Here is a 22523-nt window from a genome sequence, read left to right as displayed (position 1 = left end):
AGCCCACTTCAGCCACTGGCTTACCTGACTGTGGTGGCAGTCTGCTTTTGCACAATGTGCATATCGCACAATAGTAGTCCCCTTCAGTGCCAGGGAGTATAGTAGCGCAACTTGTGATTTTACATAATATGTATGTTTTTGCCTTCACACAAGAAACATTTACAAACAAAATAAGCAATGGCAAAAAGCCATAAGGCAATTAGCCAATGCCAGACCAAATGGTTTTGCCAAGGGTTGTATTTTGTGTGGCCACAGACAAGTCCCCCATATTTCCTTGAGCCTCCTGTGGGAACAGTTCCTCCTACCACCCCTTCAAATGGACTAATCCAATAGTGACACTGTTATACCTGCTGTTCCGCCAGTGTTACTGTGGTGATGGAATGTTGGTGAGTGAGGTGGCAGTGGAATGCTGGTGAGTGAGAGAGTCATTTGGAGGATGGGCTGAGCAGCAGGAAGGCTGCTCCTGGTGGGGCTCTACTTGAAAACATCTATCCTGAATAAATCTACCTGTTTAATATACATGGACTACGAGACCATCATTATTACAACAGACACGCTCTCCGGGTTCTAGATCTTATCACTTGCCATAAGCGCTCCGAGGAATGATTTTCAGGGGAATCCCCCACCCTGCTCGCTGGGTGTGCATGAAAGAGCACAAGCGTGATGAGGGTCTGGTGGAGATGCCCTCCGTGGAAATCTGTAACCAAAATAAAAACACAATTAGCGGGGGTTCCGATTGGAGGAAATGTTCGCCATTGAAGCCGGGGAAGGGGAAGCCGGACCCAATGGGTTCCCGGGACAAAAGCTGCCCGGAGGTGGGCAGCCCTCTCCCTCCCTCCCCCACCCTCCCAGGGCACAGGCCAGCGAAAATGGGGCGACCAGGATTGGTCGTTCCAGAGCAGACTACGCCCCCTCCTCCCCAATCAGGGGGCGAGATAGTAAGCCGCGAAGGGGTGAAAGGCCCCCCAAAGCACACACTGCCCCCTCGCTTGGGAAAGAAGAAGGAAACCCATCCACTCCAGAAAAAGGTGGGTGTCGCAGCCGCAGGGGTAGAGGTGAAGCGTAAGAAACCCTAGAAAGATAGAAAAATTAGATAAATTGCTAGAGGTAGATGGAAGGCTCACACAGTATCCATGGGATGCCTCACGGCAGGAGCACTGAGGAAGCCAATAGTGGCAATCAGCCACAGACCGAGAAGATGGGATGCTTGCGCTGGAACCAAAGGAGCAAGATGTCGGAACTCAGCCTCAGGCCGGTTAGTGCTCACACAGGGTCCTTGGGATGCCACACGGCAGGGACCCGGAGGAGCAGCGAGGGGCCAAGAAGGGGCCGAAGGCAAGCGGGACGGCACTTGCAGCCCGGGCAGGTCCGGACGGACACCCACCTAGTCGGTAGCAAGTTGAAGCCTAACACCGTTGAAACATTGGCCCAGGCATTTGGGCCCCTCCCTGGATATTGGTCTGTCTGAGAGCAGATAATGAACAAGAATGGACTAAAAGAACTATAATTGCAAAGACAATAAATGTGTCAACAGAATGTTATGCATGACCATGAAATTTGTGATATGTATAAATGTTATGTGATAATAAACAGCGACCTTTCAAGGCACCAAGCACGTTGGTGTGTTTTGAAGGTTAAAATGGACGCAGTTGGAAATGTCTGAGAGGGGGAGGGGACTCTCCGCTTGGGAGGGGTTTAATACTTTTCGCAACAAGATGGAGACCATGTAGAGATTACTTTGCAGATATAAAACTAGCGAGTGATTTCAGGCTTTTTTCTCCAAGATGTTTGCCAATTAATGACTACTGGGTGGTATCCTTGCAGTTCCACAGCCTGGGGTCTTCTTTCCTGCCAAGACTTCCTTTGTGTTTACGACTCTCCCGTGGTAGCCTGGTCAGGCAGTACAGAATTGCTCTAGTAGTTACTGGCCCTACTGTAAGTAGGGAAATTAGCCTTCCCGCCCACGATTTAATAGTAAAAGACAGACCTAATTCAGGTGAAGAGGGCATCCTATAAGCCCCTGTGTACTGCACCTGTTGCACCATTGATTGCTACGCTCTTGCCTGACCTAGGCACAGGACGGCACCGGAAGTGCACACTAGGGGGCAACGTCCAGGCAGAGCTATTTCTGGGGATGGAATACAAATGACTTGGTTTACCTTGAGTAAAGGATAAAGGCATTTAATGCGAAGGATAAATTGGAAAAGCTTTAGGTCCCAGTGCTGCTTACAGGTTAGTATCGACATTCGAGGGCCCCGGTGTTACCCAATAGGCAGGGCTCCTGGAATTAAGCAGCAGGGAAGGAGCAAATTGCGCGGCAGTGTTAACTAAATTATGAGCTAAGAAAAAGCAATGTGTGCGGCCTAATGCAGCACCTTTTGTGATAGTATCTCTTCATAACTTTGTCATTTTTTCACCTTAACACAGTCTGCACAAAGGGTTCCCCTCCTTAGCTCCAGTTTGAAGATGACCATTCAGTCTTTGCATAGGGCCTCCCACTGCAAGGCAACACGGGTCGCTTTGATTTTAATAGCATCAGAGATCGTTGAAACATCAAAGAAAGATCAATCAATCGGGTGTTTGTATGGCGTAGAGCCAGGTCTGTAAGGTCCTTTCTAGTGCTTGAAATGGAAAACTAGAAGTGCAGGTACTCTGTATCAGAGCACCTGCTAGTTTCTAAGAAGTGCTGGTACTCTCCAATTAAAAATATAACGTTTTTCTTGAAGTGCAGGTACTCTCCCTCTCGAAATAAAAAGGTGCCGGTACTCCGTATTGGACACTCGGACCATTTAATGCACTGGTCCTCTCTGAACTGTAGTTGAAGGGGCCATGAACTCCGCTAGAGCTTGGTTGCCCAGTCCTGGACACTCCAGTCCTGTGCATAAATATGGATCTAACATTGATATTTGCCCCATAGAACTTGCTATGTCTGGCTTCAGAAGTCAAAAAAAGTTCTTAGGGATAGGGGCGCTGGTAGAGGCACTGAAGAGGGCTTTAGTGTCCTCAGCCGCAGACCAAGCAATGCTGAGGTCAGAGTGTTCATTGCCAATCCAGGTAGACCGGTGTGAGATGGTCCGTTCCTGGGAAGATGCAGAGGCGCAAGCTTGTCTGCCAGAGCCCCTGTTCATGGGGCAACATCCAAGGGCCGTCAATCGATGAGGAGGGCTCGGTTTGCTTCACGGGTCTCCTCGCTGACTCTCCTCTTGGTTAACACAATAAATAGTTATGTGATGTTCGCACCTGTCATATTCTGATATAGGTGCCAGCCAGAGATCAGGTGACGAGGATAAGCTCCCGGGTGTTACAGGGCACCACTGGCTCCAGTTTCCTGCTGGTGTCGCATGCTTGGTCCCAGCTTCTAGGTGGGAGAGTTGTGTTGGAAAAGCCTCCAAACCTTAGCAAGAACATCGACTGCTCTAGAGCTTCTTACGGGTTAATCCAGAGGCAGGTTACTGGTATACAGAAAGAGGGTTACAGTAACCCTAGCAGTATTCCCTCTCTTGAGTTGTTGACGTACTTTTAACCCTACAAGAGTTCAGTCTCCTGAGATTTAAAAATTGTCTTTAAAAGTTAAGCTTATAACATTGTTTACATCTTTACTCTATCAAATAAATAAGCGTTTTTATGCATTATAGATATCATTGTTATCCATTTTGTCTGGGATGTGTTTCAGGTGAGCTCCACCTGGGGCTGCCACACTCCAAGTCGTGCAGCACCACTGAATCCCAGGACGGCTTTGCGAATTGGGATCTTGGGGCAGGTCAACTGGGATGGGGATACGGGTGACCTGATTGATTGCCTGACCTCCTAAGGACATTTACATTTAGGGTGCACTCAGGCTCTCTGGATGACATGCTCGCTCCTTCAGTGAGCTTTGTAGGTCTATGTCCCTAGACCGCGTAGTGAGGCCATGTCCACCTCAGCCAGAGGCTTTAACTTCAGAAGAAAGTTTTCTTGTGCAGCAGCTTCTCTGGTTTTTGGCAGACCTAGGCCAAGGTCATGACACAAAAGCTTCACACTCCAGTAGTGCATAGTGTGTTGGTGCTGCGAGCTGTTGAAATGCCTTCTCTTGCACATGCATGTGTTGTCACAATGTCTGTCTCAATGTTTGTGCATTAGTTTCAGATGTGAGTGCTCTCTGGAGTGCCTCGGAGCCTGTATTTGTCTCCCAGAGTCTGTGCTCTACTGCCTACCATTTCATTCCTGTGTCCACAGCCCTTGCAACAATGTCTGTTGTGACCTTGTCCCACGGCCTGTGCTCCTGTATCTCTGCCCCTGTGTAATTTCCTCATATACTTGTCTGCATCCTTGCAGCCTGTCCGGGTATTCTTGTCCCAGAACAGTCATATCACAGAAATCGAAACCGTCCTCTGTGAATGCAAACATGCAGTGTATTTGTTCAGGATACTTTGCATAAGGAAATAAAATATTTTGGGGGGTGCGTTTGGGGAGGCAAAGCCATTGACCCCAAAATCTGAGCCATTACTGTATTTGCTGCGACTGTTCTGCAATAGAAACCCCTGCCTCCAGTATGTGTGTGCATGGAATTTTTTTTAATTTTTTTTTTTAACGCAAATAATAAGGACCCCCTGAAAATTCCTAGGACAGGGTAATATATGTTTGAAAAATAACAACCTAGGCAATTCTTATGGGTAACAGCTGGAAGTGTTTTCTATCTAGTAGTCAGAACAATTTAAGCAGTGAGAGGAAAAATGAAAATTATAATTCTTTTTTAATTATAAGTGTTTGATACATTCACAGTTAAAAACAAATTTATTATATACATAGTAAAAAATCATGATAAAATAGGTTGTAGGTTACATAGGGATGAAAAGTAAATAAATGTGGTGGCACAACTGTATACTATTTGACGCGCGTTTCGGCGTAGTTAACGCCTTCGTCAGGAAAAAAAGCCACAATTCCTGTAATATAAAAACAAACATAAAAATTCTAAATCATATTTCGTCACTGCTAATTTATATACATACATGTTACAATTTCTGTTATTATTGAGTTTAACATATCTTAAGTCTGACTAGATTATTTGATTCAATAAACATGGGGTATGCCTTCAATCACAAAGATATAATGGTGACTTTGTTAGAGCAAATGATAAGTTTAATCAAACAAAGAAGAGAACAATATCTATAACATCACTATCATGGAGATACAATAGAACTTTTGGAACAGTATATTTTATTCTTTAATTTATCATCATCTTGCTAATTTGTTGTAATTTTTACAAGAGAAAAGAGTAGTGAGAAAACATAGAGCAGATAGTTGTGTTCTAGATTTATTTAAAATAGAAAGTGATTCATCATATGTCTACCTGTGCTCCAAGGTGCAAAAGTGAGGGTTCCAGGAATTTAAGTAGGTTATTTTTCTTGTAAATAGACACCTATTAATGTAGAACACATAGTTATATTTTTCCGTATATAACAGAAGCCATCTTATTTATTCTAATTAGACAATGGTGATTAATACCTTGATGGATGTTTATTCATTCAGTTACAGTCAGTTGGTTTTGAGAGGGGATGACTATTCTTTGATACTTTTCGTTTCGATAAACCTATGTAGATAGCAAGACCTGGGGCAATAGGGATTAGAGAATATATAAGTAGCTGTTGTTTAAAAGTGAATGAAATAGTGCAGCTGAGCTTTTAGTTGGTGCTATTATGGCGTTACCTTATTTGGTGGTACTTTACGAATGAATGATAGTTCTTTTATGTTTCATTGCGAAGAGTTCGTGTGTATATTAAAACCTAGGAAAATGAGGACAAAGGGATGTTTAGGTGAATGCTACATGTATCTAAATCAAATAATGAGGCTGGGTTTTTAATTAGTGTAGTTGCCGCATTACCTGGTTTAATGGTGAATTCTTCCAAGTGCCGAGTCTTGATAAAATGATTGATGCATAAAACAATGGTAGTAGACGCGTAGTAGGTATGATATAACCTAAGAATTGAAGGTAACAAAGATAGTCAAATTATGATGTAAGGGGAAGATGTACTAATCAGAGCAGTTACTGTGTTGTTGAAACAAAAAATACCGCTAATAGACTGCCAAGTAGTGAAGTATGTCGCTCTTTGAATAGTACATGAATCTGATGTTTAAAATGATTCATGTATATGTGGTAGATATCGTTATGAAGTTGTTAAAAGGTACAGCGTTTTATAGTTATTAACAGGGCATGGTCATGTTACATCTAATATAAGGATGTCTATAGGTCGATCTAAACAGGCTTACTTCAGTGTTAGGGACGCTTGCAGAGTAGACCGTGCCGTTTATAATATTGTCATACGATGCAGTGTTAGTATATTGCGAGAAGGTGCGGTCACATTATATGTACGCGCAAAATGGATGGTTGACCACTATATAAAGATAGGGAAAGGCTTGTCTTAGTATCAAGAATGCTAACGGTTTCAGGCCGGCTCATAGCGACTCAGTCGCGTAATCTTTACTTCATCAATGTTTTGAAGTTATGCTGAGTAGCGGACAAGCTTACCTTCGTGCTAGACGCGTTTACGTTGTCGACCGGGCTCTGTGAATGATGGTTGAAACAATGTATCACTTTGTGTCCCGCCTATATATTGGTTCTCGTCATTTTGAAAAATGCCTTCTGATTGGTGCATTTCTAAAGCAGAACGTATGGGGCTTGCGTTTGCTCTAACAGTGTTAGGCTGCGTGTACCGCTTTATTCTAGTGGCGTATTGCTATTGGATGGAGTAGTTAACGTGTGAGTGGAACGATTTTCAAGTCGTGTTTAAATACGGTGTGGGGAAAGGGCGCGCAACGGGGTCGTTAACACGTGGTGGTCTCTCCCATGTCTTATTTTATGCTTTAATCGTCTAAATCGTGTTAGAAAATATGTGTAGTTAACAAACGGTTACTGCCACCGTATCGTATGGTGAGGTACATGATATATTGCATTAATTGCATAGTGTATAGCATGAGGGTCATGGAAATTTGTTTTTCCCGTTAGCTAAACAATAAATGTTTAACTTTTTATGATGTAGTATACCATAACTGTAGCCATACATTTATAGGTACAGCACAAATTTATATTGCAAGGTAGTCTCTTCGGAGAAAATTAGGGAGGAGAGCTCTTCATCCATTACATTATTTTTGGAGAGGGGATTTCTCAGGATCTTATTTGATTATGGTATTTCCTAATTGTGAGGATATATCACAGACGAAACTGAGATCAGAGGTATATGTATTTTATACTGGGGAGGTGACGGACTAAAATGTACTTTAGATGATTGCATTTTCCCATGGTAATTCATTGTTGAGACCGTTTTTAAATGTGTTCAATGAAAAAATCCAAAAGACTTCCCGTTTCTTGCGAATTTTAGTTCCGTATGTCTCTTCTGGTATATTAATTTTCTCTAGAATGCGCCAGCGGATGTCTTCTGGTTTGTGTTGAAGTTCTATAAAATGTTTTACAAGGGGGGCTGCTAGTTTTTTAGTTTTTATGGCTGAGCGATGTTCAGATATTCTGGTTTGTATTGCCCTTGATGTTTCTCCCACGTAGCATAATTGGCACGGACAGAGAATTAGGTATACTACGTTTTGTGTTTTACAGTTCCACATTTGTGTTGCCTGAATTGTAAAACCATTATGTGTTAGTGTCTCACCTGGAATAATGAGATCACATGATTTACAATTGGTACATTTAAATGTTCCTTTTAATGGGGCGTTGCCCGTCAATGGATTTCTGAATGTAATGAGATTTGGTATTATCATCTTCAAATTTAGAGTGTACCAAGATGTCTTTAAGGTTTTTGTTCATACGGTGGGCATATAGAGGTTTTTCTAGTTTGGTGGTATTTGTGGAGCTGCAATTCAAAATGTGCCAATTTTTGTTAATGATGTGTTTGACTTTAGCATTCAAAGTTGAATGCCTTGTTACACATACCAATTGTTTTTGTTCTTGCATCTTCTCTTTTCGCAGTAGGCAGTCTCTATCGTAGAATCTAGCTCTCTTATATGATTCTCTTATGAGGCGATGGGGGTAGCCTCTTTCTAGAAATTTAGTCTTCATGATGGTAGCTTGTTTATCAAAGTCTGAAAGGTTTGAGCAATTACGCCTAACTCTTAGAAATTGTGAAAAAGGAATACTCTGTTTCTGACTGCGAGGGTGATAACTTTGGAAATGTAACAGAGTGTTTCTCGCAGTTGGTTTGATATGGAGATCTACTTCTAGTAGTCCTGATCGATTTATGATATTGATATCCAAAAATTCGACTTGATCGCTGCTACTGTTACTAGTGAATTTCAAATGGGGGTCTGTTAGGTTAAGCCATTGAATGAATTCAGGAAGTGTGTCGTCCCCACCAGTCCAGATAAAAAAGATGTCATCAATGTATCTGGACCAGTGGGTCACAGATTCGAAAAAGGGGGCTACTTCATTGTGAATAAATTTGGATTCCCATCTTGCCATGTAGATATTGGCTATGGATGGTGCTACAGATGCTCCCATACTGACGCCTTTTGTTTGGCGAAAAAGGTGATTTCCAAATGAGAAAATATTTTCAGTAAGTATGATTTGCAGGCATTCTTTAATGAATGGTTTAGAGCAGGGTATTTTAAATGCATCTATAAACCAGTCAGTAGCTTCTATTGCTTCTTGTTGTGGAATGTTGCTGTATAGCGACTCGATGTCGAGGGTCACTAATACATCATGATTACAGTTGAAGGTTAAATGTTCAACTTTATTGATTATGTCTCTTGTGTCTTGCACATAGGATGTGATTTGGGAGATGTAGGGTCTTAGCTGATTATCTACAAATTTAGATAAAGGTTCTGTGACTGTGCCGATAGTAGAAACTATCGGTCTATATGGCGGGTTATTAAGACTTTTATGGATTTTTGGTACTCCATATATACATGCCGTTTTGCTTTTTGAGAAGTTAAGATAGTCATGTTCTTTGGTCGTAATATATTCTTCATCTAGGGCATGGGTTGTTAGAGTTAATATTCTTTTTTCTATTTCAGAAATAGGATTAGTTTGTATTTTTGAGTAGAATGTATTGTCTTGTAGCATATTGAGCATCTTGTTTTTATAGTCGTCAGTGTCTAAGACGACAATTCCGCCACCTTTATCACAGCATTTTATTGTTAAGTGCTTATTTCGTATTAAGCTATTCATTGCTGTGAATTCTTGTTTATTCAGATTGTAGGCTGGTTTGGGAATAAATTTTAGATCTTGTTCAAGTTGTTTGAGGACTGTGTTCTCAAAAGTTGATACCTCTGGTCCTAGTTGTTCTAATGTAGGGGTGAATGTGGATGGTAATCTTAGTTTGCTCAAATTGGGATCTAAATCTGTATTCTGTGTGCATGGAATTGTTACCATTAAGCAGTAAAGACACATTCACCCTAAAAAGGACACTTTACCTCCAGCAAACCCTAAACGGGGCCTAATGTCTGTTGCTTTTTTACGCCGCTGGGCCAGATCTCTGCTAACTACCACAGGTCGCCAATACTTTGTGTGCAGACCCCCATTACATTGACTACTGCAAGGTCTGTTTTACTAACTATGTGATACTTTTTTTCCTGGTTTTCCCCCACCTCCAGCTTTGTATTGCTGACCGACAAAAGATATCAGAAACAGTATTCCGTTATAAGTTCGATCCACACGAAGGTTAAAGGCGTTGCAGAGGCTGATAGCAGAATCTGGGACACCGCAGAGTACACGCTGCCTATGCAGGTATGCCGTGATCCGGAAAGAATTTGCTGTGTGTGTGTGGTATTTGTGTAATGCACCCCAGCCACAAGGCAGTGGACTACTGTGCCAAGTGGAAGGCAGACATACAACCACATTGTGCCTCTAGGTGGGGGGGCTGGTTCTGAGAGGGGAAGCAGGGACCCTTTTAGTAGCTGTGCGCTCTACAAACCCCCCTCTTTGATTCACTCATTCATGTGGACTACTTACAAGGATTTGCTTTGCTAGATTTCAAGTTCTGACATCCGACCAGTGGCTTGGCTAGAATGGTGCAACTGGTGCCGGTGCACCGGGACCTTCAAGGAGTTAGTTGACCTCAAGTCTTTGGGTTTTTGGGGAAATTTACCTTATCTGAGAAGGGGAAGCATGCTTGACATATTTAGTGCTTTTTGTCTGATGTGTCTTCAAGTTTGTTTGCTCAGAAACTGGTTGTGTTGTGTTGGGTGCAGGTAATTTCACTTTTCAGCACACAAGCACTTTCAGAAAACGCCTCAGCAGCCTATCTGAGGGCTGTGCACTTTTTAACTTTACAGTTTCTTGAATTGGCTTATCTGAAACATCTGTTGACCTCTGCTTTAGATGTTGCTAAAAGGGAGCGAAGTAGATGGAGTTTTCCTACATCATTTACATTTCTACTGGCAAATCTATTCGTGACATCGCAGCGAGTGCATCTGTGAAGTAGAGTTTAAGTTCTGTTCAGTTTGAGGCTGCCTCAGCCCTTCATCATCGCGCTGCTGGTTTATGCAGGTCTGTATACGATTGCAATGTTTTTCGGTTATTGCTGGTGGTCAGTCTGTCTGCCCTGTTCCGGTTTGCTGTGCTGCTGCTTTGCACTGATTGGGTCCAGCACCTGTCTGTTGCCTTTAGAACGTTCAGCCGGCAGAGGTCTCGCATGTGCAGCGCGCGCAGGGCTGGGAGTCGTGCAGTCTCAGGGAGTGATTTTCCTATCTGGCACACACACTGAGCTGAGTTGCCTCGAGGTGAGTTGAGGTGAGGTGAAGCGTGCTTCTGCTTGCAGCACCAACTTTGTCTTCACGGCAGAGCACTGCAAACGTCTTCCACTAGCATCAGGGCACCACGGGCTGGAGGAGGTATTACTGTTACATCCTGAGTTGGTTTTCCACCATCGATCTGTTCTCAGTGTACCACCAGCTTAAACTGCACCCGCCATCATTCCATCTAGCGTCCTTCGTTACACCTTTAGTGCATTTCAGTTCAAGCGTATGCCTTTTGGTCTTGCAAGCTCTGTCTTGTGGTTTAGCCAGAGTGTATCACTTCTAAGATGACATCTTAGTATTTGCAAAATCTGAGGTGAAACAGGATGAACAGTTGGAGAAAGTTGTGGATATTTTGCTACAACGTAGATTAACTTCAAAGCAGAGAAGTTCAAAGTAAAAGTAGACCCTGTTACTATTACCAGCGCCTTGATAACCCTCGGGGTGATTAGCGCGCTCTACGAATATTTATTGATTTGGGCATGTCATTACTGCCAGAGGCATTAGACCCCTGTGACAACATTTTGTATCGTTCACAATGCTGCAGGGCCAGACAGTAAGGATGGTTCAAGTTTCCTTTTTGAGTTCAAAATAGTAATTTATTAAAGATATAAAGGTGGATACAAATAATACACATTACTGGTTAAAAGAGAAGCAATACATCATGTACAAATTCCGGCGTCAATACGAGAATAAAAATAAAAAAATGTAAAAACAGAGCAATAGGATAATCATGGAGATACATAGTGCATATATGAATGAGAGGTGAGAAAAAACAACACTAGAAATCAGGGTTGTTTAAGTACTTCTTGCTGAGAAGGGGTTGGTAAAGAGTGTTTAAATGCACATTTATCAAAAAAGGTTGTAACAGGCGTCCATAACTGAATTCGTTTCATGGCCATTTGTAAAGGAAACGGGAGAAATGTGTCCAACCTGTGATTATGGCATACATCATACCACCAAGCTTTGTAAGAAATCTTCGTGAAATCTTTCCAATTTCTCGTAATCTGCTGAAAGGCAGCTGCTATTAACAAATCAACAATTCTGATATCAATTTCATAGTTATCCCAGATTGGGGAAAGGCTACCTAGAAAAATGTTTTTTACACAAAATGGGGCATTGGCACCAAAAATTAAATTAATTTGAGACCAAACCTGTTTCCAAAACCTATCTACAAATGAACATGTGAAAATCATGTGAAACAGGTCAGCATTAGGAGGAGAGCAGGACCAACAAGTATCTTGCACATCGGAAAAACTTTTATTTAAAGTGTGAGGAGACAGTAATAGCCTATTGTATGTATAAAACAAAGTTTGTGTTAAACTAGCTGTTCTGGAAGTTTTACGTATCTTAGTCCAGATCTTATTCCACGTTGATGGGGACCAACCTGCATTGAAATCTCTTTCCCAAGCGATTTCAGTCTTAGAATTAGGTCTAGGCGTAGCCTTGGATTGAAGAAGAGTATATAGAATAGAGGCCTTAGGTTTGGTACGCAAAAGAGTAGATAGGGCATTAGGTGTATCAGCGACGCGAGAAGTGCTGGAGTCCTTGACAAGCCGAGTGTGTAAGTCAAGTACCGTACGCCGGAGAACGTGGTATTTAGAAATCAGGGCGGCATGCAGATTGTATGTCTGTCGAAGCTACGGGAAAAGAATAAATAAATTGTTCAAAAATAATTGATGAACCCAAATCAAACCTTGTCGCCTCCAAGACTTCCAGTAAAAAGGTTTGTTGTTTATTAATAGAGCCGTATTATGCCAAATAGTGGACGCCATCAAGGACTCAAGAGTATCGGGGACTATCGGAAATAAAGGAGCGAGAAGTTTGGAGGTAAATTTAAATATAGGAGAAGACAGTGTTTGGGGTTTGCGAGAAAAAGAAAGATATTCTTGAAATGAAAAGGGGGACAAAAATGAACTTTCAACTGAAGCCCATAATGGGCAATGAGCTGTTGAATCAAGCAACCAATATGAGGCTTGCCGCAATAAAAAAGCCCTATGATAAACAGGGAAGTTAGGAAAATTAACCCCACCCTCAGCTTTAGGGCGAACTAACCTAGAAAGAGACATACAGCTTTTTTTGAATTCCATAGGAAGGACGATAATAACGAGTTAATCGACTTAAACAGTTTAGGAGAGATAGGGACTGGAATATTGGCGATAGTATATAAAACCATAGGGGAGAGCATCATTTTTATGGTATCTAAACGGCCCCACCAGGAAAGGTAAAGGGGTGCCATTTCGTAGTCAGATCAGAAAGTTTTTTAATGGAAGTATTCAAACATAAAGTAACTGTGTCTTTTATCGTGGGCTTAAAACACAATCCCAAGTATTTGATATGAGAAGATTTCCATGTAAAATTCGTTGAGTCAAAATCAACTTTGAAAGTAAATTTGGTTAACGGTAGGATTTCACACTTATCACTATTCAGTTTATATCCAGAAACCTTTGAAAAGGATTGAACTTCCTTGAGAAAGGCAGGAACTGATTTGTTAGGGTTGGAAATAAAAAGCAGAATATCATCCGCGTATGCTGCTAATTTGACATTAGTGGTCGGGGTCTGAAATCCATGTATTTGTGTGTTTTGACGAATCCTAGATAGGAAGGGTTCCAAAGCCAAATTGAAAAGGAAGGGAGAGAGAGGGCAGCCCTGACGTACACCTCTACCAAGGTCAAAAAAGGGTGAGATGAGACCATTAGCACAGACTGCAGCGCGTGGACTAGAATACAGAAGTGAGATCAGGGCTATAAACTTGGGACCAAAGCCAAACCATCGGAGGGCATAAAATAAATATGGCCATTCAACTCTGTCAAAAGCTTTCTCTGCGTCGAGCGCTATAGCAGCAAGAGAATGCTGTAAATGCGGAGCCTTAGAATATTAAAAAAACGTATTATCACTAATGACCCGCCCTTTCACGAAGCCAGATTGCTCCCTACCTAGAATACTTGGTAGAATAGGGTCTAAGCGTAGTGCCAATGCCTTTGAAAAGATCTTGTAATCTATATTTACCAATGAAATAGGTCTATAGTTCTTACAGTGTTGCAAATCTTTGCCTTCTTTAGGAATCAAGCATATATGAGCCTCTGAAAAAGAGCCTGTTGATCCTCCTAGAGAAGTAAAAGAGTTAATCAGATGGAATAATTTAGGTAATAATAATTTAGAGAAGTGGAGATAAAATTCAACAGTAAATCCGTCAGGTCCAGGTGCTTTATCTTTCTTCAAATGTTTAAGTGCCTCTGAAAGTTCTTGTTGCGTAGTGTCTTCTTCTAGAGACGATAAATCAGAATAAGTTTGCAGGGTTTTATGTATAGTTGAAAAGAATTGTGAAAGGGTAAGGTTTGTGGGATTCACTTCGGGGGCATACAATGATTTGTAAAGTGCAAATTCATCCAAAATCTCCGTGTCATTGAATTTTAAAACAGAATTCCCATCAAAAATAGAATCAATGGTTAGTTTATTATGTCTGGTTTTTAGATAATTAGCCAAAATTTTACCTGCTTTATTTTTCCCTCCATAATATTTTGCGCTGGACTTCAGGAGGTAAAAAGAGGCACTGTCAGTGGACTCTTTATTAAAAAGCAATTTCGCTTTTATAAGGGCATCAAGAACTGCTTTTGAATTAGACGTGTAAAAAGAATGCTCCAGATTCTTAATTTCTTGAAGCAGGGTATTTGATCGATGGCGGACAATGTTACGCTTCTTGGCCACAAAGCTGATAATTCCTCGCTGAGGCCTTAAAGGCATCCCAAATAGTGAAAAGAGGTAAGGAGGTAGAATCATTTAAGGAGAAATAGTCATCAAAGAAGGTAGAGAATGAGGAAGAAAATGTAGGATCCAAAAGAAGAGAATTGTTGAATCTCCATCTTCTGGGCGCATTATTTTTTGGTAAAATATCTAAATCGATTGAGACAGGGGCATGATCAGATAACAGAATAGGTCCTATTTCAGCACGTAAAAGCGATGTTATGGGAAACAAACAAATAATCAATACGTGTTTGAGAATGATGCACCGGGGAATAAAACGTGTACTCTCTGGTGGTAGGGTTACACAACCTCCAGGCGTCAAGGTTTATTCTGGGTAATAGCATGAACAAAGGACTTATGTGGTTTGTTAGGAATGAATGGAACTTTGGAGTGTCGATCAACAAAGGGGTCAAAAGTCTGATTACAGTCCCCTGCTAAAATAAAGTTATCTTCCATGCAAAGGGCGATCTGCTGGGCAATTGAAGACCAAAAGGAGGAATCCCCACCAGTAGGACCATATACATTGAAAAAGGAAACTGGAACATCCCTTAGCAGCAATTTAACATGGAGCCAACGGCCTTCTGTATCAGATTCCTTTGAAATAAATTTACAATCAAGTGACTTATGACAGAGCATAATAACCCCATTGCGTTTGCCATCCTCATTAGAATAATATATTTCCCCCACCCAACCTCGTTTTAATTTTGATGACTCATCCTCTGTTAGGTGAGTCTCCTGTAAAAACACAATATCAGCATTCATCTTCGCTAAATGGGCCAACACTCTGTCGCTTGATGGGAGAGTTCAACCCTCTAATATTCCAAGATACCAGTCTTAGCGGCATAATAGTTTAGGAATAAAATAAGACCAGGGAAAGGAACAATAGCAAATTGATATAATGAAATACTCCAAGTAAAAATACAGTACGTCAGAAAGGGAAAAAGTTACCAAGGCCTGAGAATATGAGAGAAGATAAGGGAATGAGAGAGAAGGAAGATGAACAAACCTAGAAGAAAAAGTCAAGAAGCCAGAGAAAGTATGTCCGGAATTTGATGTAAAGGAGAATGATAGAAAAATGAATATAGGACTAGAAGAATAAATAACAGTAAGAGCTGAAGAATAACCACCTCAAAAGGAAAAACAAACCAGTCAAAAAGAAGAACAAAACAAAGGACGTAGAAGAAAAAGAACTCCATTGCAGCCAAAAGAAGGATCAAGAGAATAAATAGGAGAGAAAAAAGCAAAAAGAAGGAAACAAAAAGGATGGGAGTACAAGGTGTAAACATACCTACATAAGGATAAACCAGGCAGAGACGAGGGGGGGGTGGAACCACATGGAATGGACGACGCACCAGGGATCAGCAAAACGGGAAACCGGGAAGGCATCATAAAGCAAGTGTAGGGAATCTGTGGCAACAAAAAAGAATCCATGTTAGAACGCACAAAGAGACATTAACCAAAAAGTGGGGAAACATTAACAGACATAATCTCAGAAGGAAAAGCATAACAAAAATGTCCTTAAGTATACTATCAATAAGAGTCAAAGAAGCAACAAACCAATTACCAAACTTCTAAAAGGAGAAAACGAACATTCGGTCAACATGTCAGCGAAAAAACCATTGTACACACTCAGAGAGGATACAGAGCCAGAAGAATCCATGTCGTTCGGCTTGCATGAGTTGATAAAACTTTGTAAACGCACCGGATCTTCATATGTGGTGGTTCTGTTATTATATGTGACTTTGAAAAGGCACGGATGGAAGAGACCATATCTGGCTCCTATGGAGCGCAAGTCAGCTCTCATATTCCAAAAAGCTTTGCGCCTGGTAGCAGTGGCTTTCGCATAGTCATGCGCAAAATACAAGGATGAGCCAGACCATGTGACTTTAGGAGAAGCTCTAACTGCTGAGAGAACCTTTAACAGATCCGTATACTCAAGAAAGTACAAGATGACTCCTCTGAGTCTTGGCGCAGGCGTAGTGTGAGCTGGGGGACGACCAAATCGATGCGCTCGTTGAAAGTTAAGGACTGTCCCTTCTGGCATATGAAGCAACTTAGGAAGGAATGACTTGAAAAAAGCAAGAGAGTCCGTCCCTTGAAGGCCCTCCTCCAGGCCATAAATGTGTAGGTTATTGCGTCTACTGCGATTTTCCAAGTCCTCAACTTGTTTTTGAAGCGTAGAAACTTGAGAGTGCAGATGAGACATAGTAACACAGGTTTCTTTAAAGGAGGATACATTGTGCTCAACTGACGATACCCTAGCCTCCAATTGAGACCAAGTGTCCGTTAAGACTTGTAATTTAGTATTAGTTTCTTCCATGAATGGTCGAAGAGCCCTAATTTCCTCCAATAGTAGCTCCATTGACACTGTTGAGGCTGGTTTAGGCGGCGAAGGAGGGTCTTTCTTTAAGCGTTTGGTGTTGGATTTCGCTGAGGCTGTAGGTGTAGGTGAGGGCTCCATTATCGTATCCAGGCGTTGAAGAGATGAAGTTAAAGAGTCTTCCAATTTAGAGAACTCCGAAAAAATCTTCGAATTCTTTATAGAAATGCGTTTTGGTTCAGAAAAAGAAGAAAGTGGTACCTTTGTTCTACCCATAAAACGCTGTTCACAAATTCCGAGCCAGTGCCAGTGTATCAGTAATTCAACACGATAAGCCAGGCGCAGGACGCAGAAGAACACCAGCAAAATGGAGCAGGGAGATCTCTTTAAGTGAAAGCGTTCGTTGGTGACCAGTCACCATGCCATCTTTGAAGCTCTGGTGTGATATAAACAGGGATGAATAAGCCAGAAGCCAATACGAGCGCCAAGAGAAGGAGCGCTACAGCGTGTATCACTAGTGTTTGAAGTGGGAAGAAGTTACAGTAAGTTAAACGCTTCAGTCTTATTGTGATATGCTTGCCAACGACAGTCCCCTATAAAAATTATGCTGAAGGAACAGAAAAACAATGTTACTTCAGCCAAGTGACTCTTCACCCTAAGGGCAAGTTATGAAAAAAACTGAAAGTGCCAGCATAATAAATACTGAAAGTAGAACCGCTGAAGTAATGTCAAAAATGAGAGGGGACAGCACTAAAACGCCTCAGCTTCCCCATGAAAAAGCTGCCAGATAGCTTTAGTGATAAAAAAACAATGAACAAAGTAGTTTTGGGAGTAAAGATACCATTCCAACGACAGTCTGAGGAGACGCGCGCCTGCGCGCTCAATTCAAAATGGCGGCCGCGCTGAAGACGAAGCCGTTAGGAAACTCACTTCGGTAAAATTAGAATTCCAACGCCGCCATGAAAGTCCGCAATGGGCGCACAACACGCTTGGAGTCCTCAGACGTCCATTTATTTGCTCAGCCGAGCAGCAGCTAATTTCGGAGCGCCGAGTCTTCCCGGCTGACCGCGGAGCTTCACCCGGGTGCCGCCATTCACTCGGGCGCCAAGCCACGCCCCCCCAAGATCTTTCCTATAAGGGGCCGAATTTTTTTCCAAAGGATGTTTGCTGATAAAAGTACATGTGGGAGTTGTCGAAGGGTAATTCATTTGTATACAATAATTGACCCCGACGAGTAGTGTTTGTATTGTTGGAATTTACAATGATTTTTATTTTTTTTATTTAAAGAAATGGGTAATAAATTCGTACTGTGTCAGAAATGCCTGACTAAACTTACACCCAATTCAAGGGCCACTGGTCTTTCACTCATGCGTCTTGCACAGTAAATGATACTAAAAAACAATATTCAGTTATTGAGAGGGATACCCTTGCCGTATTTGGTGGCAGTGAGACACAGTACATAAGATGAGAGAAAATGAAGCTGAGGGTAGACATTGAGGGCGAGAGAATCAGAGTGCAGCCAGTGAAGAGAAGTACGCATAGCGCAAAGAGGCAGAAGAAAACATTGCAGATAGTAAAGGGGATGGAAGCACGGTGTTGGCAGTGAAGAAGCAGGAAGACGCGTGTCTGCCCAGTGCTTGTCCATCACCCATTCCACTTCCCTGCACGCACTGCGCTTTCCCAGACCCCAAGTCTACAGAGTGCTTTTCCGACACTTATTCCAGCTCAATCTCTGCAGACTTCACCCCCAGCTGAATGTCTGCCCGGCACCTCCCCACTGTCTAACTGCACAGTGCTTTTCACTAATGCATAGACTGCACGGCGTTTCCGCCTCACTCATTCTCTGTATGTTGCTCATCCTTAACTCACATCACTTACTGTCTGCCCCCTCCTACTCCCACCACACTTTCTCCAGGGTTGCTCCCTCACTCATTCACTGATCAGTGCTGATTCCTCCTCGCAGGCTGTCTGCCCTCTGCTTCTCACTCACTCTCTCTCTCACTGCTTCACTCCGATTCTCACCCTGTCTGTGCTGTGCTTCCTTCGCATTCACCGTCTGCTTTGTCCTGCCTTCACGTTCATTGCCAGCCAGCTCGGTGCTTCCTTTCCACTCAGTCTCTGCATTGTACTTCCTCCTCACCCCCTGTCTGCACTGTGCTTCTCCAGCATCCCCTCTGTACCTGGGTATTCTCTCTCCCTCTCTGTCTGCACATTGCTTCCTTTCCCTTCATTCTCTTCACCGTGCTTCCCTCTCAGTAACCGTCTGCCCTGCTTCCCTATAATTCATTGCCCACTCTGCACCCAAATGGATGATCTAGCTGTCCTTACCCCTACTTTGGTCCAAGCTAGCTGAACTTCCAAGCCTTTTTCCCATTTGGACATATCATTGTGTTTGTGTACCGGCAGTAGGTTACATATTTGACTGCAAAGACACGAGATGTCTTTTTATCTTTGACTATTTGCTAATATTGTTTCTAGTTGTGTTCTTTCTCTACCCGCCAGCTCTCTCACCTTACAAGCATCCGCCCAATGAAGTAGCTGGGCTAAGCAGAGTTCATCCTCTTGATTTAGATCTAGGTCTTCATAATTCTCCATTGAACTAAGAGGCCCTTCTGAAAATAAGCCTCCTCGCGGGGATGGGTTGTGTTGGTTCCATGTACTGACCTCCATGCCTGAAATCAGGGCTGTGTGCAACTTGTGTCTTGAGAGAGGGGATAGGTTGCTTTCTGTTGCCAAGATTTCCAGAGGGTTAGTGATGACTGCAGAAATGTTGGTTCCCTATTCTTGTTGTATGTTGAAGCCGTAACAGACCGGGTAGAAGAACTGAGGAACCATTTTTTGATGAAGGGTGTTACCCAGAAGCCGGTTAGTAAACAACAAGGGGGACAATGAGGGCTTGATAAAGGTCCACCGTACTTGCCCTGGGTAGAACTAGAAGACAAAATAGGTACGGTGTTCATGGGTGGCAAGTTGGCCACCTGGTGAGTACTCAGAGTGGTGGGGAGGTGGGAAATACCTCCTTTCGGAACTAGGACCCTCACACACCCAGCAAGCTAGGTGTCATTCTTCATCATATGGGTCTGCTCCTCGTCGAGCCGGCGCTGCAATGCTCGACGGGCACCCATAAAGGGGCTCTTTATCGGAGATCTTTTGTTCCCTGCCGTATAGGTGCCGTGAGTGTGAGGGGCCTGGTAAGATGTAGATGTGGTGTGTGGGTTAAAACAGGTAATGGAATCCTCTATAATTAATTATTTTTATTCTGGAGAGGTCACAACCTGATTAAAAATTAAAAGGAGGAGGGCGACTATTTTGTTTTAATCCAAAATAGTCGCCCTCCTCCTTTTTTACTTTTTAATCAGGTTGTGACCTCTCTAGAATAAAAATAATTATAGAGGATTCCCTTACCTGTTTTAACCCACACACCACATCTACATCTTATCAGGCTGGAGTTTTTCCACTTCTGTTTTGGCGATTAAGCCCAAACGTGAAAATATTCACAGCGGCTTAGACCCACAACCATCCGATGAAGACGGTCCCTCCTCGGACACCTCCTGCAGCCTTGCCTGAATTTTACTTCTCAGACACTTTTCTTCAGAAAGTTTTCTAAGTCTGAAGGTAAGCACTGACCGGGTCCAACCCGCTTCTTGAATCCAAACTGTGCTCCATCGTGGTTGGCCTCAACTTTCAACTTTGTCCCAGTGTTGTGCAACTAGATTTCTGCGGTTGGTACTTTGATCTTTTAGGTGCTAGCTTGAATCTTAAATTAAAAAAAAATCATTGTCGTTTTGGTGTCAATACATTTATTAAAATGTACTCCATTTTTCTCATTATTACTGTTTCTGTGCTACATAAATACTTTTCACATTGTTTCTAAGTTAAGCCTGACTGCTGTTTGTGCCAAGCTACCCAGCACAGGTTAATTTAGTAACTTTTTGTGGTTCACCCTGCAAGAGATTATGGCTGTTGTTTGACCAGGGCTCACACCCTAGTCCACCAACAACCTCATTTCCCACAGTTACTATTTGTGTCCTACCCTTATAAACAAAAGGTAGAAGCTTTTCTTAAAAATTGATCGTTTACATCTTGGAGAATTTCAGGGGCAATGTTTGTATTCTCTATAGCAGTCAAGGGAGGAAATTTATTTTTACACATTAGATTTTTCCCATCCCAGTTATTAACAGGTCCGATTTGTAAACTTGAAATAGATCCTCATCCTATGAAAGGCCCACTTCTGTTTGATAGCCTGGGCACCGTATGTACCTCTGACATGCCAAACCACGATCACAATTCTTCCCAAGACAACATCACACGAGGCAGCACCTGTTTTCATTAACCCTTCCTTTGCAGAGTGTACATTGCAGAGATTTTGGACGTGAAGTGCAGATAAGCGTAGGACATTCATTTTTTTACACATCGACAATGTACAGCAGTTAATTTCCCTAATACTCTAATTCTGTAAACTCGGTTCTAAATTTCCACTTGAAACACCCACATCTACTCATCTGTTTTTTACTTCTGCCTATGTAGGAAGCTGGCCTGCATGCAAAACTAAGCCAGCTCTTGCATTGTCACTGATGTCCAGGTATTGTATGGCAAGTATACAACTTCTAACATGTGAAATCCTCACAGGGAAAAGGCTTTGATTAAAACCCTGTTTAAAACCCACTCAAGTTTATATTATGTGACCTAACACTTCCAGGTCAAGATTGGAGACTCCTCCAGCCTATTATTTTGGTCAGTGCACTGATCTGTCATAGTTTGGAAGGAACCAACCAAACCGATCAGTCGTCATTTGTAGAAGACACAATTCTTTGTCGGGTCTAGGCCCCTGGTTCTTTACATTTTGGCTTCTGTGGAGCCCCACGTAATCTTTACTGGAACACGGTGGGGGGGAGGGGGCATTGAATCATTATTAGAATCCTGGGAACCCCATGGAGTCATTACTAGAAGCTGGGACCCCACCCTAAGCATATTCGATGATGTGAACTGCAAACTAACGCACAAAAAACACAGAAACAAGCATTAATCAAACAAAAACTCAAATTAAGAAATAATATATTTAATTCACATACATATAAAAAAATCAAATGTTAATTTTAATGGGAAGAATGGAGCATTTATTTTTTAATTTAAAAAAACAAACTTTTTATTAACAAAGCTCAGGAAAATTGCAGACACAATAAGCATAAGCAGGGTTATACGACAAGCAGAGACCACTGTGCAGAGATAATAGAATTCATAAAGGCATAGTCGGCACACAACATCCCCTGCATGGATCGTGCTCTCAAGTCCATCCTCTATATTTCCGCCAAGCCGTCCAGATTTCCCCCCATTTCCTGTTGGCCCCCCCTACACCGTTTCTTCTGTGCGTTGGCACCAATCCAGGTCCTGCTTCCACTCTTCCAGTGTCGGAGGCAGAGGCGCCCCCCACTTTCTGGCAATGTTTCATTTAGCCACCGCCGCAAGAGCCAGCCACAATCCCTGGTGTCTGGACCAGTCTGCGTCTGTTTTAATCATCAGTAGTAGCCACTTAGCTTGAAGGGGGACTGTCACACCCACCAACCTGGACATGACCTCTACAATCCTGTGCCAGTAGCGGACGATCTCAGGACAGTCCCAAAGGATATGTATGAAGGTTCCCTCCCCCTGGCATCCCCTGGCACATCTTGCATCTGTGATCTTGCTCTATGAGTGAAGGCTGGTGCGAGGGTAGTATTTGCGGTGTAATATTTTGAGTTGG

The 22523-nt window shown here is 42.5% G+C and overlaps 1 protein-coding gene across 2 annotated transcripts in view; it reads left to right on the top strand.

Annotated features, from left to right (window-relative positions):
• LOC146783838 (P2X purinoceptor 7-like) overlaps nt 1-22523 on the top strand; it is a 300654-nt gene that overhangs the window by 78415 nt on the left and 199716 nt on the right. For both annotated transcript variants that reach the window (XM_085636125.1, XM_085636124.1), the window contains one exon: nt 9577-9709. In XM_085636125.1, the coding sequence (XP_085492251.1) occupies nt 9704-9709 (6 nt within the window). In that variant the 5' untranslated portion in view covers nt 9577-9703. The remainder of the gene's footprint in view (nt 1-9576; nt 9710-22523) is intronic.

This window comes from Triturus cristatus, chromosome 11, assembly GCF_964204655.1.
Source record: "Triturus cristatus chromosome 11, aTriCri1.1, whole genome shotgun sequence".
In the NCBI taxonomy this organism is placed as follows: Eukaryota; Metazoa; Chordata; class Amphibia; order Caudata; family Salamandridae; genus Triturus; species Triturus cristatus.
This window is presented reverse-complemented; position numbering and strand designations above follow the sequence as displayed.